The sequence below is a fragment of the Pan paniscus genome, chromosome 11 (assembly GCF_029289425.2).
Source record: "Pan paniscus chromosome 11, NHGRI_mPanPan1-v2.0_pri, whole genome shotgun sequence".
Lineage (NCBI taxonomy): Eukaryota > Metazoa > Chordata > Mammalia > Primates > Hominidae > Pan > Pan paniscus.
Genome location: NC_073260.2, coordinates 88,481,026 through 88,502,068, shown reverse-complemented (window position 1 = coordinate 88,502,068; position 21,043 = coordinate 88,481,026). Strand labels below are relative to the sequence as shown.

Sequence of the window (21,043 nt, the reverse complement as noted above, 5' to 3'; positions counted from 1 at the left end):
GAAATACCTAATGTAGATGACAGGTTGATGGGTTCAGCAAACCACCATGGCATGTGTATACCTATGTAACAAATCTGCACATTCTGCACATGTATCCCAGAACTTAAAGTATAATAAAAACAAACAAAAAAAACCAGCTAATTAAGCCACTTATATTCTGAAAATGTAGGTTTATATTGCTGTGACAGAGCTGAAGACCATGCTTGCCAAAATGCCTGCAAGAGAATCCTGATGTCCAAGAAAACGGAAATGGAGATTGTTGATGGTCTCATCGAGGGTTGTAAGACCCAGCCCTTGCCTCAAGATCCTCTTTGGCAATGTTTTCTTGAAAGCTCACAATCTGTTCACCCTGGAGTCACTGTACACCCTCCTCCCTCTACAGGCCTCGATGGGGCTAAATTGCATTGTTGTTCTAAAGCAAACACTTCAACATGTAGGTTAGTATTTCATTTTCCTTTACCAAAATCAGCAGAAAATGGCATTTTAATTAATGATTTTAAGCCTAGCAAATGTGTGTTATATTCTTACGTGGTATAGGTTTAGCATTTAGAAAATATAAAATATTATTTCATCCAACAAATGTGTATTGAGCATTGTGTACCGTATACAAAACATTGTTCTGTATATTGAGTGCTAAAAGCTCTGTGTTTTGGGGTGTGGAGGATTAGCATTGGCAGGGTAGTAAATATTTAAGATGATGCAATAGATGAATTCTATCCTTATAGAGATCATTAAGTAAGCTTACAGTTTAGAAGATGTTTTGATCTGACATCTAAGGGACATTCTCTTTATTAAATTATGAAACTTTGAACTTTTTATTGTATTGGTGGATAACCTGGGTTAACACTTATAACCAGAGTTAGGTGGTAGCATATTGGCATTCATCTGGGTGATACACTTAGAGATGAAAAATTAACAATACAAATATAGGATGTAGGAATTGCAGTCTAGAGACAAAAACAAATGGAGATACCTAAGATCATGGTAGAACACAGGTACAATAGAAATGTGCTTTATTAGAGATATTTGGGGTAAAAAGGGACCCCATGTTACTAGGATATCCTGAAATGAATATAAGATACCAGGCGTAAAACAATCTTTCCTGTGGTTTCTAAATTGAATGGACCTTTAGCAAAAAATTTTGCCTAGAATAGCTCATCAGACTTTGGTAATTGTCAATCAAACTTTGGCAAATTTTTTAAAAGACATGAAGGTCGGGCACGGTGGCTCATGCCTGTAATCCCAACACTTCAGGAGGCTGAGGCAGGGGATCACCTGAGATCAGGAGTTTGAGACCAGCCTGGCCAATATGGTGAAACCCTGTCTCTACTAAAAAATATACAAAATTTAGCGGGGCATGGTGGCACATGCCTGTAATTCCAGCTACTTGAGAGGCTGAGGCAGAAGAATCACTTGGACCTGGGAGGCAGAGGTTGCAGTGAGCTGAGATTGCGCCACTGCACTCCAGCCTGAGTGACACAGTGAAGACTCCGTCTCAAAATAAATAAATTAATTAATTAAAGACATGAAAAAGAGCGAGACTCTCCAAATAAATAAATGAAAGACATGAAAAATCTCCAAAGAAAATTAACAAAAAGGCTTAAAGGGAAATTAAATTAGGCTTGTAATTAAGGAAATTAGATTGCTTGTAGAAGTTAATAAATATATTTATGGGAAGGATGCTGAGTGTTTCTTTGAATGCCCACAAAAAAGTTTACACCTACATAGAGTCACTAGAGGTTGGAATGGCTGTGTTGTCCCAAAAGAGCTTCAGTAAGGAAGGCTTTTCCCTCTCTCTAACCTTGATACAGGGTTTTATGGTTTGCTGAAGGCTTGCATTTTCATCAGATTTCATCTTCATAAAACCTTAGGAGATAATTGGAGAAATGTATGTAATTTTTCTTTTACACTTAATAAACTAACTATGAGATGTTAAATAACCTGTCCAAGGCAAATACAGATTGACCACCCTTAATCCAAAAATCTGAAATCCAAAATGCTCCAAAATCAGAAACGTTTTGAGTGCTGACATGACACCACAAGTGGAAAATTCCACACCTGACCTCATGTGATGGGTCACAGTCAAAATGCAGTCAAAACTTTGTATCATGCACAAAATTATTTAAAATACTGTATAAGATTACCTTCAGGCTATGTGTATAAGGTATATATGAACATAAATGAATGTCGTGTTTAGACTTGGGTCCTAGCCCCAAAATATCTCATTAGGTATATACAAGTATTCTAAAATCCAAAAAAAATCCAAAATTTGGGTCCCAAGCATTTCAGATGAGGGATACCCAACCTATAGAAAGTTAAGGACTAGCCAGATGCAGTGACTCACGCCTGTAATTCCAGGGTGAGGCAGATGGATCGCCTGAGGTCAAGAGTTCCAGACCAGCCTGGTCAACATGGCAAAACCCCATCTCTACTAAAAATACACACACACACACACACACACACACAAATTAGCCAGGTGTGGTGGCAGATGCCTATAATCTCAGCTGCTTGGGAGGCTGAGGCACTAGACTCACTTGAACCCAGGAGGCAGAGGCTGCAGTCAGCCGAGATCATGCCACTGCACTCCAGACTGGGTGACAGAGTGAGACTCTGTCTCTAAAAACAAAACAAAAAAGAAAGAAAGTTAAGGACTAGAAAAAAGAAAGCTTCCAGATCAAAGTACCTGATGTAACTTGATCACAGCTTCCTTATTCCCATAATGTGTAAGCCTCACTGATAGCAGGGACCTTGTCTGTTTTATTCACCATTGTATTTCCAGTGCTTTCAACAGGCCCTCACATAAAATAGACACTCAATAAACATTGGTGGGGTGAATGAACAAATGTAAAAGTAAAGATATCTTTGTCATAGGGGTAAATATGACAGTCAAAATATAAGGTGAATGAAAATTTTTACTTATAATTTTGTATATTTCAATAATATGAAAATTTTATTGTAAACATGTATTTTATAAATAAAATGAATATCATGTGTGAGAGCACTTTAGAAATGGTATAAATGTTTTAGCTATATACACATACTTAAGTTGCTTTGTAATCATTGAGTACTAAAAATAAGAAGATTGTGTATTACAATAGTACATAGAGGCTTTGGAATATCTTAGGGAATAGAAATGGCTTTAGTATAGTTTTTCAGGGAGAAACTAATGTACCCTAAGTCTATCATGCTTCTTAAAAGAAGTCAGAGGACCATGTCCTAGTTTTACCGTCTGTGACTGAACATAAATATAAGGGAATATATCTTTGTGGAGGCAAAACCATGTACTTTAAGTAAAAGTAAAAAAGAAATCAGAAAGATATAGGGGGAAATAATTGTGCCAGGAACTAAGGATGCACAAATACTGTAATTGAACATTAAATTTGGCACTGAGATTTCTAGCAACCTTGACAAAAAGAGAAAAGGTAGGTGATAAAAGAAGCCTGTTTTCCATGGAAAACAATCAACTTTTTCTGGCTCTAGTTTCTAGGAAATAGTCATTTGGTTTTTTTACTTTTTTTCTCACATACGTTCCAAAGTATATAGTTCATAGAGTTTTAGTTTTATGCAAATCAAATATTTACTTGGTTGGCTCATGTCGGCTTCTGCATTTGTGCTCTTGTTTCAGGGAACTCTGCACTAAACTTTACAGCATGAGCTGGGGCAATACACAGAGTTGGCAAGAGTTTGATCGCTTTTGTGAATATAATCCAGTGGAAGTGTCCATGTTGACCTGTTTAGCGGATGTCCGGGAACCTTGCCAGTTGGGCTGTAGAAACCTTACTTACTGTACTAATTTTAACAACAGGTAAGACAAATTATTATACATGGAATGGAAATATTTTATCATTAATTATAAATAAGTGAAATACCACTTTATTCTGATTTTATTCCTGTTGGGTTAAAAGAAAGTCTTCTTTATGATTTAATCTTTAAATGCAGTATTCCATCTGGTAAGCCACCTCTGGGAAAGGAAACACTATTACAAAGTCCCTTCCAATCTAGAGATACCTCAAGCTTCTGGAATTCAAAGAATCTCTTCTGCCGTCAGTCCCCTCTCCCTTCTACTGTACCACCAGTGGAAGTAATTCATTGTAGAATAAATTATTGTGAACTATTTGGTCATCCAAATGTCCACTTTTAAACAGTTTACTTTAAAGGACCTTGAGACTGGTTGAGGTTTCTTCTCTGTGAGTCTCCTGTTTCATACAAAAATATTTCTTTACAAAAGCAATTCAAATAGATGTTTTCCCAGGGTATCAAGTATCATTAGAAAAATAAGGAGGCAAGAACTGAGCCTTGGAGCATATCAACAGTTAATGGTTGAAGAAACCAAAGAAAACAGAAGAGGGCACCGGAAGCACGAAATGAGAGAACTCCATACAGAAGCGAGAGAGAGAGAGTTACTAAAGAAGAGGTGGCTGATTTATAAGTTACAACCCAGAAATAAAGAGGGCAAAAGGGAAGAGAATCATTCAATTGGGCCAGAAGGAAGTTCTAGATATTTTTGTCAGATGGTGTTTACTTCAAGCTAACACACGTCTTAGTTTTTTTAAAGTACTCAGAGTATTACTTAAGAGTGAGAAAATTGAGATATCTTTAAAACTGGTGATAGAGTATTAGCCAGTAAAGACCTGATTTAGAGATTGAGTACATCTGAAATGTTTGAAAGTTAGACTTTGGCACATAGTTCTGGTCTGGCTTCTGGTAATTGTGGAGTAGCTTGTATGAGAATAACAGTCCTACCAATACCAATTATGAACTCCGCACAAAATATAAAAGAACAATTGTTTTGAAGGTATTGGAGACTGATCAAAAGCAGGAGGGTCTACATCTTTTTTTTTTATTATTTTTGAGACAGAATCTCACTCTGTCACCCAGGCTGGAGTATAGTGGCATAATCTCGGCTCACTGCAACCTCCACCTCCTGGATTCAAGCAATTAATTCTCCTGCCTCAGCCTCCCAAGTAGCTGGGATTACAGGCGCCTGCCACCACGCCCAGCTAATTTTTTTTTTTTTTTGTATTTTTAGTAGAGACGGGGCTTCACCATCTTGGCCAGGCTGGTTTCGAACCCCTGATCTCAAGTGATCTGCCTGCCTCAGCCTCCCAAAGTGCTAGGATTACAGGCGTGAGCCACCACGAGTGGCCAACGTCTCTTGAAAGATAGAAACCACACTGAGCGAAAGCCACATTTGTGCACTTCTTCCTCATAGGCACTTTCAGTTTCTTTTCATGGGGAGTAGAGTTCAAGCAGAAAGCAGCAGTCTTGGCCTAAGGAGTGAGACATCAGAGTTTGGTCCTGCCAGAGAAGCTAGATATTGAAGGAAAAAAAAAATCCCACAAGGGAGGGAACCACAAAAAGAAATGTCCCAAAATCCATAAACAGACTCCTTTTAAGTCCTTGGCTGACTCCTAAATTGTACTTTTGCAGGATGAGACTACAAGGAACCCAGGGGAAGGTGAACATAGACTATAGCAGTTAGCATTTGCTGGGCAGACGATTTAGAATTCAGATTATGCCAAGTTAGAAGGGCCTAGTAAACCCCATAAGGGCCAAACCTTGGGAGTACATACGACATCCAAGAGCTAAGAGTAAAGCTGAAAAACCTTAACAAAACCTGAAACTGCCTCCAGAGGAAGGAGGTATTTGTCAGTAATTTAACTGCCTGCTGGTGTGAAAACAACATTCCTCCAAAGAAGGTAACAAAATCCTAAATCCCACAAAGTATCATGCATAATGTCCATTATACAATCAAAAATTACTAGAAATGAGAAAAATAGGAAATATGACCCATAGTTAAGAGAAAATACAATCATACCCATTGGTGACCCAACTATTGGAATTAGCAGATAAAGAATCTAATTATGATAAATATATTGAAAGATCTACAGGTAAAGATAGATATAGGTGAGATATGGAAGCTCTAAAAAAAACCACATGGAAACTCTAAAACTGAGAAATGCAATATCTAAAATAAATTTATTGTAGGGAATGGAAAATAGACACAGCAGAAGAAAAAGGTCAGTGACCTCGGAGATTGCTCAATAGAAGTTATCTAAACCAAAGCACAGAGAATAAGTGATATAACATCTGTGGTAGTAACCCAGAAGGAAAGGAAAGAAAGGAGCAGAAAAATATTTGATTAAACCTTGGCTGAAATTTTTCCAAATGTGATCAAATACATTAACCCACTTTTTGGGAAACCTTAGTAAACGCTAAGTCAGATAAATACAAAGAGAGACACACCTAGCACATTATAGTCAAACTGTTGAAAACCAGAGGCAAAGAGAAATAGTTAAAACAACCAAAGGGAGAAAAAAAGACACTTTACATATGATGGAATAACAATAAAAATGACAAGTGACTTCCTTTCAGAAACAATGGAGAACCAAAGACCATCAAGTAGTATCCCAAGTAGTATCCTTAAAGTACTCAGAGAAAAAAAAATCTTATATTCAATGAAAATATTCTTCAAAAATAAAGGTATTTCTAGATATTACAAAAAAAAACAACCTCAGAATTTTCTGCCAGCAGTCTCTCACTACAAGAAATTCTTCAGTCTGAAGGAAAATGCCACATGAAAACTCAGACCTATAGAGCACTGGGATTGGTAAATGTTGGTAAACATGAAAAATATTTTTTCTTTATTTTCTTTTTCTTTTTTTTCTTTTGTATTTTATTTTTCAAAAGTAATTGGTTAAAGCAAAAATAATAACAATGTATTGTGGAATTTATACATAGAAGTAAAATATATGATATATGACAGTAGCAAAAAGGATAAGAGAGAGGTAAATAATTATACCGTTATAAGTTTCTTACATTATTTGTGACATTGTATAGTATTAATTCAAGGAAAACTATAATAAATAATGGACATATATTATGCCTAGAGCATCCACTAATTTAAAACACAACACAAAGAGGTATAGCTAAGAAGCTAATAGGAAATATAAAATGGAAAACTAAAATAATACTTGATCCATCCAAAAGAAGACAGAAAGAAAAAGGAGACAAATTGAAAACCACAGCAAAATGATAGAGACTTAAACCCAACTGTATCAATAATTACATAAATGTAAATGAACTAAAAACATCGATTGAAAGGCAGAGGTTGTTAGAAAGACAAAGAATATTATTGGAGATAAAGAGTATCACCTTATAATGATCAAAGTTCAATTTCTCATGAAGATACAATTAACCTAAATATATATGCACCTAATGTCAGATAGATGCATATACTCAAAATACTTAAAAACAGAAGTAAACCCTAAAGAGAGAGAAATATTCAATCATATTCAGAAATGTTAACACCTCTCCCTCACTAATAGAACAAATGGAAAAAAATCAGTGAGGATATAGAGGATTTGAACAACATATGCTGGGTTAAAAAGCAAGTCTCAACCACTGTCAGAAGATGAAAATCATAAAAAGTGTATTTTCTGAACACAACAGAATCAAATTGGAAATCAATAAAAATAAACTATATTGAAATATTCCCAAATATTTGGTAATTAAACAAACGCTTCTAAATAATTTATGCAACAAAGAAGAAATCACAAAGGAAATGCTTGAACCTGGGAGGCAGAGGTTGCAGTAAGCCAAGATTGCACCACCACACTTCAGCCTGGGCAACAGAGCAAGACTCTCTCAAAAAATAAATGGAATACTATGAACAACTTTATGCCAGTAAATCCTGCAATTTAGATGAAATGGATGCATTCCTTAAAAACCAAAACTAACACAAGAAGAAGTACAAGTTAGGATTATTCTTATAACTATTAGAGAAATTGAATTTGTAATTATAAATCTTCACACAAGGAAAACTTCTGGCTTTACTGGTAATGCTTACCAAACACATAAGGAAAAAATTATGCAATTATTACACAGAATTTTTCAGGAAGCAGATAACATATCCCAACTCCTCTTATGAGGCTAGCATTACCTTGATACCAAAACCGACATGGACATTAAAAACAAGGTAACTATTGTCCTGTGTCACTCAGAGATGCCAAAATCCTCAATAAAAGATTAGGAAATTCAATTCAAGTATAGGAAACTGATTTTCAACAAGAGCAGCAAGGCAATTCAATACAAAAATAAACATCTTTTCAGCCAGGCATGGTGGTTCACCCCTATAATCCCAGCAGTTTGGGAGGCTGAGGCAGTTGGAATGCCTGAGCTCAGGAGTTTGAGACCAGCCTGGGCAACATGGTGAAACACCATCAATCAAAAATACAAAATATTGGCCGGGCACGGTGGCTCACGCCTGTAATCCTAGCACTTTGGGAGGCCGAGGTGGGTGGATCACCTGAGGTCAGGAGCTCGAGACCAGCCTGGCCAACATGGTGAAACCCCGTCTTTACTAAAAATACAAAAAAAAAATTAGCCAGGCATGGTGGCGGGTGCCTGTAAACTTGGGAGGCTGAGGCAGGAGAATCTCTTGAACCTGGGAGGCGGAGGTTGCAGCGAGCTGAGATCACATCATTGCACTCCAGCCTGGGCAACAAGAATGAAACTCCGTCTCAAGAAAAAAAAAAAAAAAATTTGCTGGGTGTAGTGGTGTGCATCTGTAGTCCCAGCTGCTCAGGAGGCTGAGGTGGGAGGATGGCTTGAGCCTGGGAGGTGGAGGTTGCAGTGAGCCAAGATCATGCCATTGCACTCCAACCTGGGTGACAGAGTGAGACCCTATCTCAAAAAAAAAATTTTAAAAGGCTGGGCATGGTGGCTCACGCCTGTAATCCTAGCACTTTGGGAGGCCAAGGTGGGTGGATTACCTGACGTCAAGAGTTCAAGACCAGCCTGGCCAACATGGTGAAACCTCGTCTCTACTAAAAATACAAAAACTAGCGGGACATGGTGTCGGGCACCTGTAATCCCAGCTACTCAGGAGGCTGAGGCAGGAGAATCGCTTGAACCCGGGAGGTGGAGGTTGCAGTGAGCTGAGATTGTGCCACTGCACTCCAGCCTGGGCAACACAGCAAAAACTCCGTCTCAAAAAAATAAAAAATAAAATAAAATAAAATAAATAGAAACATCTTTTCAACAAATAATACTAGAATAATTGAATATCTTTATGGAGGGGGAAAAAATGAACCTCAACCTGTGTTTCACACCCTACACAAAAAACTGCTTCCAGATGGATCATAGAACTAAACATAAAAACTAAAAATTTAAAGCTAATAGGAGAACATCTTCACAAACTTTGTGTGGGCAAAGATTTTGTAGACAGGACACAAAATATACAATTTTAAAAGAAAAAAATGAATTAGACTTCAACCGTAAAATCTTTTGTTTGCCAAAAGACATCATTTAAAACTTGAAGGGTCAAGTCATAGACTTGAGAGGGAATGTTCAACATATCATGCACAGGTGCGTGCATACACACACACACACACACACATATTTGTCAAAGAACTTGTGTATCCAGAATACATAAATAACTCCTACAACATCATGATGAAAAGTAAAACAACTCAATTTTAAAATTATGCAAAAAAGGCCAGGTGTGGTGGCTCACACCTGTAATCTCAACACTTTGGGAGGCCGAGGCAGGTGGATCACTTGAGGTCAAGAGTTCAAGGCCAGCCTGGCCAACATGGTGAAACCCCGTCTCTACTAAAAATATTTTTAAAAATCAGCTGGGCGTGGTGGCAGGCACCTGTAGTCTCAGCTACTTGGGAGGCTGAGACAGGAGAATCGCTTGAACCTAGGAGGTGAAAGTTGCCGTGAGCTGAGATCGCGCCACTGTACTCCAGCCTGGGCGACAGACCAAGACTCCATCTCAAAAAGAAAAAAAAGAAAAAAATTGTGCAAGAAACTTTCAAAGACCCTTTACCGAAGAAGGACATCACAATGGCCATTTAATCAAGTATATGAAAAAATGTTCAACATCACTAATTATCAGTGAAATACAAATTAAAACCACAATGAACTATCCCTTCACGTGTTAAAATGGCTATTATCAAAAAGATGGAAGATAACAATTGTTAGCAAGGATGTGGAGAAAAGGGAAGTCTTGTACACTGTTGATGGAAATGTGAGTTAGTACAGCCATTATGGGAAACAGTATGGGGGGTCCTCAAAAAATTAAAGATAGAAGGTACCATATGATCCAGCAATTCCACTACTAGGTACATATCTAAAGGAAAGGAAATCAGCGTGTTGAAGAGATATTTCACTCCCACATTCACTGCAGCATTATTTACAATAGCCAAGATATAGAATCAACCTGTATTCATCAATGAATGAATGAATGGATAAAGAATATGTGGTATATATACACTGTGGAATCCTATTCAGCCTTTATAAAGAAGGAAATCCTGTTGTTTGCAACAATATGAATGAACCTGGAGGACACTAAATAAAATAAGCCAGGCACAGAAAGACAAATACTGCACGATCTCACTTATATGTGGAATCTAAAAAAATCAAACTCATGGAAGCAGAGAATAGAATAGTGGTTACCAGAGGGTGGCTGGAAAAGGTGGTGCAGGAGGAGGAGAGAGAAGAGGGAGGAGAGAGGGGAGAGGATTGGGAAAATGTTGGTCAAAGGACACAAAATTTTATTTAGACAAAAGGAGTAAGTTCAAGAGATCTATTATACAATGTGGTAACTATAGTTAACAGTGAGTTGTATACTTGAAAGTTGCCAAGAGAGTAGATGTTAAATGTTCTTACCACAAAAAATTTATAAGTATGTGAGGTAATGCATATTTTAATTAGCTTAATTTAGCCATTCCACGTGTCATGTTTAAATATATTACGTTGCACACAATAAATATATAATTTTTGTCCATTTAAAAAATTTAAAAGAAATAGCCATCTAGTTCATTAAAGGGTTCATTATTATCAGTCATGGCAAAATACAAATTAAAATAGCAATTCAGTGCCTCCTCACCCTCACAAGAATGCCTGAAATTAAAAGACTGGTAAGCATATGAAGCAAGTGGAATTCTTGTAGTATGTTACTACTGGGAGTAGAAGATAGTTTGAGGACTTTGGAGCTTTTTTTCAGTTTCTTCAAAAGTTAAATCTATGACCTAACAATTTTATCCTGAAGCATTTACCCAAGAGACATGAAAACATATGTCCAAATAAAGACCTGTCTAGTACCCTTATTCGTAATAGCCCAAAAAATGGGGGAGAGGAACCAAAACATCTATCAGGAGAATGAAAGAATATAACATTGTGGTGCATCCAAACAATGGGATAGCAATGGATGAATCTTACATTGAGAAAAAAAGCCCAACACAAAATACATTCTTGACACATGAGATCCAAGAATAGGCAAATGTAATCTATGGTGATAAAGATCAGAATATCCTTTCCTCTGCTGGAATCAGGGATTGACTAGAGGGGGCACAAGGGTACTTTATAGGGTGATGAAAATGTTCTAGCCCAGGCATGATGGCTCACACCTATAATCCCAACACTTTGAGAGGCCAAAGTGAGCAGATCGCTTGGGCCCAGGAGTTTGAGACCAGCCTGGGCAACATGGCAAAACCTTGTCTCTAAAGAAAATACAAAAATTAACCAGGTGTGGTGGTGGGTGCCTGTAGTCCCAGCTACTTGGGAGGCTGAGGTGGGAGGATCACCTGAGCCCACGAGGTCGAGGCTGCAGTGAGCTGTGATCATGCCACTGCACTCCAGCCTGGGTGACAGAGTGAGAACCTGTCTCAACAACAACAACAACAGCAACAACAGTGGAGCTTTCCAGTGGCTATAAAACATGTGATACAACAACAGATTGAATGCAGAAGCAGATATGAAAATCCACCTGAGTTCTATTAAGCCAGACATTACAGAGATTTGCAAAACTGTAAAACAGTCCTATCCTTCTCGCTAATGTTTACTTTGGAAAATAGTTATTTTTCATAAAAATACTTATATTAACATGTAATGGGTTTATTATAATTTTAAATAACTTGATAACTACTTTAAAATTTGCTTAAATTTTTTTCAACATGGGGTATTCCTTTATTGCCCAGGCTGGCCTTGAACTCCTGGGCTTAAGCAATCCTCCTGCCACACCTCCTGAGTAGCTGGAACTAGAGGCGTGCCACAATTTTTTTGTTTGTTTGTTTTTGTTTTTTTTTAGTAGAGATGAAATCTTGCTATGTTGCCCAGACTGGTCTCAAACTCCTGAGCTCAAGCTATCTTCCTGCCTTGGCCTCCCAAAGTGCTAGGATTGCAGGTGTGAGCCACTGCACCCAGCCTAGAACAGGCGAAATTAATCTATGGTGATATAAGTATAAATAGTTATGGCCTCTGAGTTGCAGTCAGTAGGGAGGCATTAACTCAACAGCGGCACAAGGGAACTGGCTGAAATGTTGGATGGGTTCCTTAATTGATTTAGATGTGCTTATGGATGTACATATTTGTCAAAGCACACCAAGCTGTACCCATAAAATTGGTGCATTTTGCTTTTGTAAATTATGTTGCCATTTTAAAAAGTTGGCCTCATAATATTTATTTTATGAAATGAAATGGGATAGTCTGGGGATAATAGTCCTGTTTGGAGAATTGTGAAGTTTTAAACTGCCCCACAAGAATCTGTTAAAAAGAAAACATGCAATCAGAGTTCAATGCTAGTGTCTACACTGAATCTTCATACAGTCGAAGCTGATATCCTTTCATGGGTTGTATGTGCTTTCTTAAGAAAACCAGATTTTTCTGATGCATTAGTATGTCAGGATTTTACTTGTTGCTTCTCTCTAGAAAATAATTGCCTCTTGATTCTTTCTGGCCTTTTTTCTCTTTAGGCCAACAGAACTTTTCAGGAGTTGTAATGCACAGTCAGATCAAGGAGCCATGAATGACATGAAGTTGTGGGAGAAAGGAAGCATAAAGATGCCATTTATCAATATACCTGTTCTTGATATTAAAAAGTGCCAGCCAGAGATGTGGAAAGCAATAGCTTGTTCACTGCAGATTAAACCTTGTCATAGTAAATCTCGGGGAAGTATTATTTGCAAGTAAGTTTCTTTCATCCTAACGATTCTCCAGCTTTAGTTCAGACCCTCCGTGATCTCTAGCCAGAGCCTCTCCATAGAATTTTCTCTCTTACCACTTCCTTTGCCTATCACCCCCGTATGTCAAATGCTTTCCCACTTTTTCCTCCTCTAGTTGAAATACTGCTCCCCTCATCACCACCTACTGGCTGTCCTTGTCTCCTCTGAAATACCAGACATTCCTGTAGTCTTCCCAGATTTCTCCAGCTGAAAGTGATTTATCCTTACTACAGATTCCTATAGACCTTTATTTGTACTTCTCTTATGGAACTTAGTTCATGAAACATTTATTAAATACCTCTGATGCACAATTCTATTTTTATATGTTAATTTATGGACTTGTCTTATATTCTGTTAGACGTTGCTCTTCTTCTTCTTTTTTTGTTTTGTTTTGTGTTTTTTTTTTGAGATGGAGTCTCACTGTCGGCAGGCTGGAGTGCAGTGGCATGATCTCAGCTCACTGCAACCTCCACCTCCCAGGTTCAAGCAATTCTCCTGCCTCAGCCTCCCGAGTAGCTGGGACTACACGCCCAGCTAATGTTTGTATTCTTAGTAGAGATGGGGTTTTACCATGTTGGCCAGGATGGTCTCAATCTCTTGACCTGGTGATCCACCCGCCTCGGCCTCCCTAAGTGCTGGGATTACAGGCCTGAGCCACTGCGCCCAGCCGACTTTGCTCTTCTTAAGGAGCTTATTTTGCTTAGGAAATCAAGGATCAAGTAAAGATAGGAGCTGCTATAGTGGGTGAAACCAAAAGCATTTAACACATAGTAATCTGCCCATTGTTCTTCACATATCTTTTTTTCCAAAAGTTTTCCAAAACCAAGTTAATATCCAGCCCCTAAGCTGTTGGTATGTGGCTCAGTGCTGCTGGATACCTTAATAATTTCAACCTTAAACAGAGTCCAGTCTATTCTCTGACATGGCTTCGTGATAACCTGATGGGGAAATACTGAGGTATAACAATTAGGTGACAAGCAAGAGGCAACAAGAGGGGAATATGTAGACTCTTAGCACAGAAAACTTGTAGGAGTCAAATCCCTATTGAAGACCAAGAACATTTTAAAGTAGTGGACTTTCTAGTTGTTATAGGCCAGATGCTAATGTTGATAACTAAAAAGAGACTTAGATAAGGAAGGGAAGGCAAAAGAGGCAAGCAAGCAAACAAGCCAGCATAAGGTCCTAGAAGAGAGGATATATGATTTTTGCAGAGAGTAAATCAGACTAGCTTCATTTAATTTCCTTTCAAAGATACTGAAAAGCCACATTGCTGGTAGTAACAGTACGAAGAAGTGTACAATTTGAGTAAGGGCTTTGGTCTCAGACAACAGAAAGTTAGGGGTGCTTTCCATTTATTATTCAACCTGAGCTCTCCTGTGACTCTTGTTCTCTTTTGCCATACTTAACCAATTATGAAACATGTTAAGTTATGAAAGCTTACTTTCTGGAAAGCTTCAGAAACAAGTGATGTTGACTGGACAACATGAGGAGGTTCCTCAAGCTCTAAACTTATGTGCATTTTTTTTTCAAGATCAGATTGTGTGGAGATTCTTAAAAAATGTGGAGACCAGAACAAATTCCCTGAAGACCACACAGCTGAAAGTATTTGTGAGCTTCTGTCACCTACAGATGATCTGAAGAATTGTATACCTTTGGATACATACCTCAGTAAGTACTTTTTTGTATGTGTGTTTTTAGATTTCAAATACTTCTCTCTTCCAACTATTTGTTTTACTATTTGTTTTGGATGAGCATTTATCTGTTGAGAACATGGGATTCAATGATACCATCTCAATCACAGACTCTTGTTTGCTTGGCCTTTTTGGCCCAGGAAAGAATTGTTGTTTTAAAATATGTAAGCAGAAGTGATTCTATCAGTCTGAGGAGGTATGAACTGTGGTCAGTCAGGAATTCTAAGCAGTGACTCAGGGGGCCAGCATTCTCAGATAACCAGCTCCATATCATTGCTGTCTTCTTACCATAATAATGACTAGAAAGTGGAATTTACCCCCAGAGACTATCAGCCTTTTGTCATCAGAGTGTCAGTGGATGAGAGCCAGGAATTGGCTTGGACTTACTCACCCAACAGGGTATAAAAAATGATAGTCTAGGCCAGGCGTGGTGACTCAAGCCTGTAATCCCAGCACTCTGAGAAGCTGAGGCAGGTGGATCACGAGGTCAGGAGATCGAGACCATCCTGGCTGACACGGTGAGACCCCGTCTCTACTAAAAATACAAAAAAATCAGCCAGGCGTGGTGGCGGGCGCCTGTAGTCCCAGCTACTCCGGAGGCCGAGGCAGGAGAATGGCGTGAACCTGGGAGGCAGAGCTTGCAGTGAGCCAGATTACACCAACGTACTCCAGGCTGGGCAACAGAGCAAGACTCTGTCTAAAAAAAAAAAAAAAAAAAAAAAAAAGATAGTCTAGCTTAATATGTAAAAATGGAACTTATCTCACTGCTTCAGTTTTTCTCTGCCAAATACTCCCGCCAAAAGCTAGAAGAGCGTGTTGCTATCTCATTGAGGGATCCTGGAGCTGGAGCTCAGCTTCTTGGCAGTGAGACCCATACATGGTGGAAACCAGGGGATGACAAGTAGAACAACTACACACCCAGTAGTTAAGATAAGGGAAGTGTTCAGGCTGCCACCAGGGGGCATCTGTGCCATGATCTGGCTACAAAGGCAGACAGTGAAGTCAGCCTTTGTTTTCCTGTGTTAGGTAGGATTAACAAAAAACAGAACAAATAGAAGTAAAAGAAAGCCCAGAAACAAATAGTCTAGGGCTTCATCATCAGGAATCCAGGCTCCTTTTATCTTTCCCCACCATCCTTAGCATTTAGCTTCAGTCATCAAGATTACTTAATGTACTTTGTCATCACAACATGGCTATTGGAGTTCTAACCACCATAATCTAGTTCCAGATGGTAAAAAGGAAGGGACAGAGCAAACAACTTCTCCCTAGTCACACTGTCCATCCCTAGTTGTAAGGAAAACTGAGAAAGGTTATTTTTTAAGCTCTGGGCCCATTGCAGCCCTAAGTAAAATTGGAGATCTTTTAGTAATCAGGGAGAGAAAAGTATGTGCTGGATTTGTAGCTGGTAGATTTGTAGCTGGTAGATTTGTAGCTGGTAGTATTCGCCATATTTTCTCAAGGCCAACAAACTGTGTCCCTTAACCTTTGTGACCAATATAGCAAAAAAGAGAGCATCAGACTGGAATTTAGACCTTTGTGTCTTTGAGCAGATCACTTCTTTGAGCCTCGGCTTCCCTATTTATGAAATAATTAGGCAAAATGAGGTGAACTCCAAGGGCCCTTATACCTCTGTTAGTCTTAGAGTATGAGTCTGGCCTAAAATCAAGTAAGCAACACTTATTGTATTTATAATTCTAGATTCCATTACAGCAGGCAAATATTTGTGTAGAAGGAAACTATATCAATGGGAGGAAAATTAAATATCTCTTTAAATATCACACATGGTTTCTATCAAGTGAGACTCTTCCTTGGCCATGATTTCCGAAGTTAAATATAATCATGGTTTGGAGTCCATACATATTACCATAATAAATTCTCATTTATGATAAAACACGCTAAATTATCCTTCTTAGACATCTTATTTGACCACCCTATCCAAAATATACCTGTCACTTTCTATCCCCTGACACTACTTATTACTTACAATTTTCTGACTTAATTATTTATTTATAGATACACATATACATACATAGCATGTGTGTGTGTGTGCATATATATATATATATATATATATTTTTTTTTTTTTTTTTTTTTTTTTTTTGAGATGGAATCTTACTCTGTTGCCCAGGCTGGAGTGCTGTAGTGCAATCTCGGCTCATTGCAGCCTCTGCTTCCCAGGTTCAGGCCATTCTCCTGCCTCAGCCTCCCGAGTAGCTGGCACATGCCACCACACCCAGCTAAATTTGAGGGGGGGCTTTTTTTTTTTTGAGAAAGAGTTGCACTCTGTCTCCCAAGCTGGAGTGCAGTGATGTGATCTCGGCCCACTGCAACATCTGCCTCCCGGGTTCAAGCAATTCTCCTGCCTCAGCCTCCTGAGTAGCTAGGATTACAGGCACCTGCCACCATGCCCAGCTAATTTTTATATTTTAGTAGAAACAGGGTTTCACCATGTTGGCCAGGCTGGTCTCAAACTCCTGGCCTCTGGTGATCCGCCCGCCTCAGCCTCCCAAAGTGCTGGGATTACAGGCGTAAACCACTGTGCCCAGCTCATACATAGTGTATTTATTGTCTGTTTCTCTACTAGATGTAAACTCTACGTTAGAGACTTGTCTATTTTGTTCATCACGGTATCTCCAGCACCTAGAACCTTGCCTGGAATATTGTAGATCCCAATAAATTTAAAAAAAGAATGAATGTATGTTTATGTGAAATTCATCATTTCACAAATGAAAGAATCTCGGTGTTTTAATAGCTTGGTAGAATCAGGCCTTACTTTATGCTCATGAGCTCTTCATTTATTCCAGCCATAATTAATTCAGATAATTTACAGTTCTCTCTTACTCTTTTAGGTTGGTTAAACTAATCTGTTTTGGTTTTTTCAGGGCCAAGTACTTTAGGTAACATTGTAGAAGAAGTGACTCATCCCTGTAACCCAAATCCTTGCCCTGCCAATGAGCTCTGTGAAGTAAACCGAAAAGGATGTCCATCTGGAGATCCCTGTCTTCCATACTTTTGTGTTCAAGGTAAGAGGTAGGTGGGTGTGAGAAGAGGATGGATAGGTGCTGCTAGTGTTTCTTTATAGGAGCTATCTTTCTTTTTTTCAGTCCTGCTCCTTCTGTAATATAGGGGTTATCTTCGGAGTGAGATTATGAGGGACTTCATGTTCTATATTATGTTTTTCTATAATGTTTGAGATTTTCTCATTAAACATGTATTATTGATGTAAGCAGGAAAAGACAGACACTTATAATCCTCCATTGTTATTTAAATTGTAAACTAATAATAACAGTCTAAAACTTGACTCTCGTGAGTTGCAGGGTTCTAGCCTATGAAAGAAAAGAAGCTCAGACCAGCTTTTTGTACTTTCTCTTCTATGTTGTAATGTTTGAAAAAAAATACTCTACATTGTTCATGTTTTTTCTTTCCTTTCCTTTAGTATATAGAGAAATAGCATATTCAATAGAATGTATAGCTATCTCCATAAAGATTAATGTTATGTTGAAATGTATATAACTTTAAGGCTGAAGGATTTTTATCCCATAGAATTATGATAGTCTTTATCTTTCTGTCAATCCCTTTAGAATATAGTTGTTGCAACATTTTGCTTCTTTTTATCTATTTCCCAATTGAGAATGTTTCTTTATCATGTTAGAATCAAGATTTTAAAAAAGGCCGGGCGCAGTGGCTCACGCCTGTAATCCCAGCACTTTGGGAGGCCGAGGCGGGCGGATCACGAGGTCAGGAGATCGAAACCATCCTGGCTAACGTGGTGAAACCTTGTCTCTACTGAAAATACAAAATATTAGCCGGGCACGGTAGCGGGCGCCTGTAGTCCCCGCTACTCTGGAGGCTGAGGCAGGAGAATGGCGTGAACCCGGGAGGCGGAGCTTGCAGTGAGCCAAGATCGCGCCACTGCACTCCAGCCTGGCGGACAGAGCCAGACTCCGTCTCAAAAAAAAAAAAAAAAAAGATTAAAAAAAAACGTTTTTTTTTTTGAGACGGGGTTTCACTCTTGTTACCCAGGCTAGAGTGTAATGGCACTATCTTGGCTCACTGCAACCTCTACCTCCTGGGCTCAAGCAATTCTCCTGCCTCAGCCTCCCAAGTAGCTGGGATTACAGGCACCCACCACCATGCCCAGCTAATTTTTGCATTTTTAGTAGAGACAGCAGGGTTTCACCATGTTGTCCAGGCTGGTTTTGAACTCCTGGCCTCAGGTGATCTACCTACCTCAGCCTCTCAGAGTGCTGGGATTACAGGTGTGAGCCACTGCGCCCGGCCTTAAAATATTTTTAAAGTAAAATAAAGCAAAAGATGAAATAAGCATGATGTCTCAAAGGATCATCTATAATATATGTGTAATACTGTAATATATCGGCTATAGAGTCATAATCTTGTCAAAATTGGAAATGTCAGACTGTTTTAAATTTCAAGATCGTATTTTCTGTCCATTTACCCTTACATTATAAGTTGGTCAGTATTTTCTTTGGCAAGAAAATAAGATATAGTTACTTAAAATGGTGACATCTGTATTTCATATTATTTAAATATAGAATTCAATTCAGGGGCCGGGCGCAGTGGCTCACACCTGTAATCCCAGCACTTTGGGAGGCCGAGACAGGCAGATCACGAGGTCAGGAGATCGAGACCATCCTGACTAACGCGGTGAAACTCCATCTCTACTAATAATACAAAAAAAATTAGCCGGGCATGGTGGTGGGCACCTGTAGTCCCAGATACTCAGGAGACTGAGGCAGGAGAATGGCGTGAACCTGGGAGGTGGAGCTTGCAGTGAGCCGAGATCGTGCCACTGCACTCCAGCCTGGGCGACAGAGCGAGACTCCGTCTCAAAAAAAAAAAAAAAAAAAAGGAATTCAATTCAGAATCCTCTTGTTTCATTAAACTCAGAAAACCCATCATATAATAAGATAGAAAATGGAAAATGGGTTTTCCATAAGCCCACCCAAATATTCAGTTTTTCCTTGAATTTAAGGTATACTTGTTTTCCATCACTAAAAGTTTTTCTGAACAATATTATTCTAAAAATACTGGCCAGGCGCGGTAGCTCACGCCTGTAATCCCAGCACTTTGGGAGGCTGAGGTAAGTGGATCACGAGGTCAGGAGTTTGAGACCAGCCTGGCCAATATGGTGTAACCCCATCTCTACTAAAAATACAAAAATTAGCCGGGTACAAAAATTAGCTGAGTGTGGTGGCACGCGCCTGTAGTCCCAGCTACTCGGAAGGCTGAGGCAGAAGAATCACTTGAACCTGAGAGGCAGAAGTTGCACTGAGCCAAGATCGTGCCACTACACTCCAGCCTGGGCAACAGAGCAAGACTCCGTCTCAAAAAAAAAAAAAATACTGTTAGTTTCCCTATTCTATTTTTTAAAACATATGTGATTTTAAAATATTTTTTACTAGCCCCTACAAATAAAAAGTTACATATCTTACAGCACTGTTATACTGAATGATAGGTCACTTTGGGGTACAGATCTGTAATCACCACCATCCTCCAGAATGTGGAATTTTAATTTGAGAGGTATGTTTTTGGCCAATGAACCAAAGCAATTCCTTAATTTGGTGAAAGTTCTATTACATAATCTTTAATAGTGATTTAGTACCTATAAGACTTTTATCAAGTGTATATCTAATGTTATAAAACAATGTCATAGAACAGTACCATCTCTCTCAGCTAATTTTTGCTTGTACAGGTTGCAAACTGGGAGAAGCTTCTGATTTCATTGTCCGTCAAGGGACACTAATCCAGGTGCCATCATCTGCAGGGGAAGTTGGTTGTTATAAAATCTGTTCATGTGGACAAAGTGGACTCTTAGAAAACTGTATGGAAATGCACTGTATAGACCTCCAGAAGTCTTGTATTGTTGGAGGAAAAAGAAAAAGTGAGTCTTAAGCTCTGATTTTGTTTTTAATATGAGATTAGTTATTTTTACTTTGTAGGAAGAATACTGGATAGATTCTGACCACAGAGTAAGGTCTGCATATCAGATACTCCAGGGCAGTATTTTTCAAACTATACAGAGCACTAGGACTTCTAAGGAAGTCTTTAGAAGTCCCCTCAATAAGGGGCTAATGGCTAATAATAATTAATATTTATTGAATTCTAATCATGTGCTAAACACAAAGCTAAGTCTTGCCTTACATTATCTCATTAAATCCTCCAAGTTACACTTTGATATAGGTAATAATAATACCTGTATTACCCTTACTGCATAGATGAGGAAGCTGATGCTTAAAGAGTTCACCCAGCTAGTAAATGACCAAAGCTGGATTCTGCTCCAGGTCTAGTTGACTCCAAATCCCTTACGCTTCACAGGCCAAG

At 38.7% G+C, this 21,043-nt stretch overlaps 1 protein-coding gene across 5 annotated transcripts in view; it reads left to right on the top strand.

Annotated features, from left to right (window-relative positions):
- The window catches only part of RECK (reversion inducing cysteine rich protein with kazal motifs), an 87,594-nt gene that overhangs the window by 50,690 nt on the left and 15,861 nt on the right, over positions 1 to 21,043 (top strand). For all 5 annotated transcript variants that reach the window (XM_034967414.3, XM_055092046.2, XM_034967415.3 and 2 more), the window contains 6 exons: positions 170 to 437; positions 3,626 to 3,805; positions 12,762 to 12,974; positions 14,542 to 14,678; positions 17,584 to 17,724; positions 20,415 to 20,603. In XM_034967414.3, the coding sequence (XP_034823305.1) occupies positions 170 to 437; positions 3,626 to 3,805; positions 12,762 to 12,974; positions 14,542 to 14,678; positions 17,584 to 17,724; positions 20,415 to 20,603 (1,128 nt within the window). The remainder of the gene's footprint in view (positions 1 to 169; positions 438 to 3,625; positions 3,806 to 12,761; positions 12,975 to 14,541; positions 14,679 to 17,583; positions 17,725 to 20,414; positions 20,604 to 21,043) is intronic.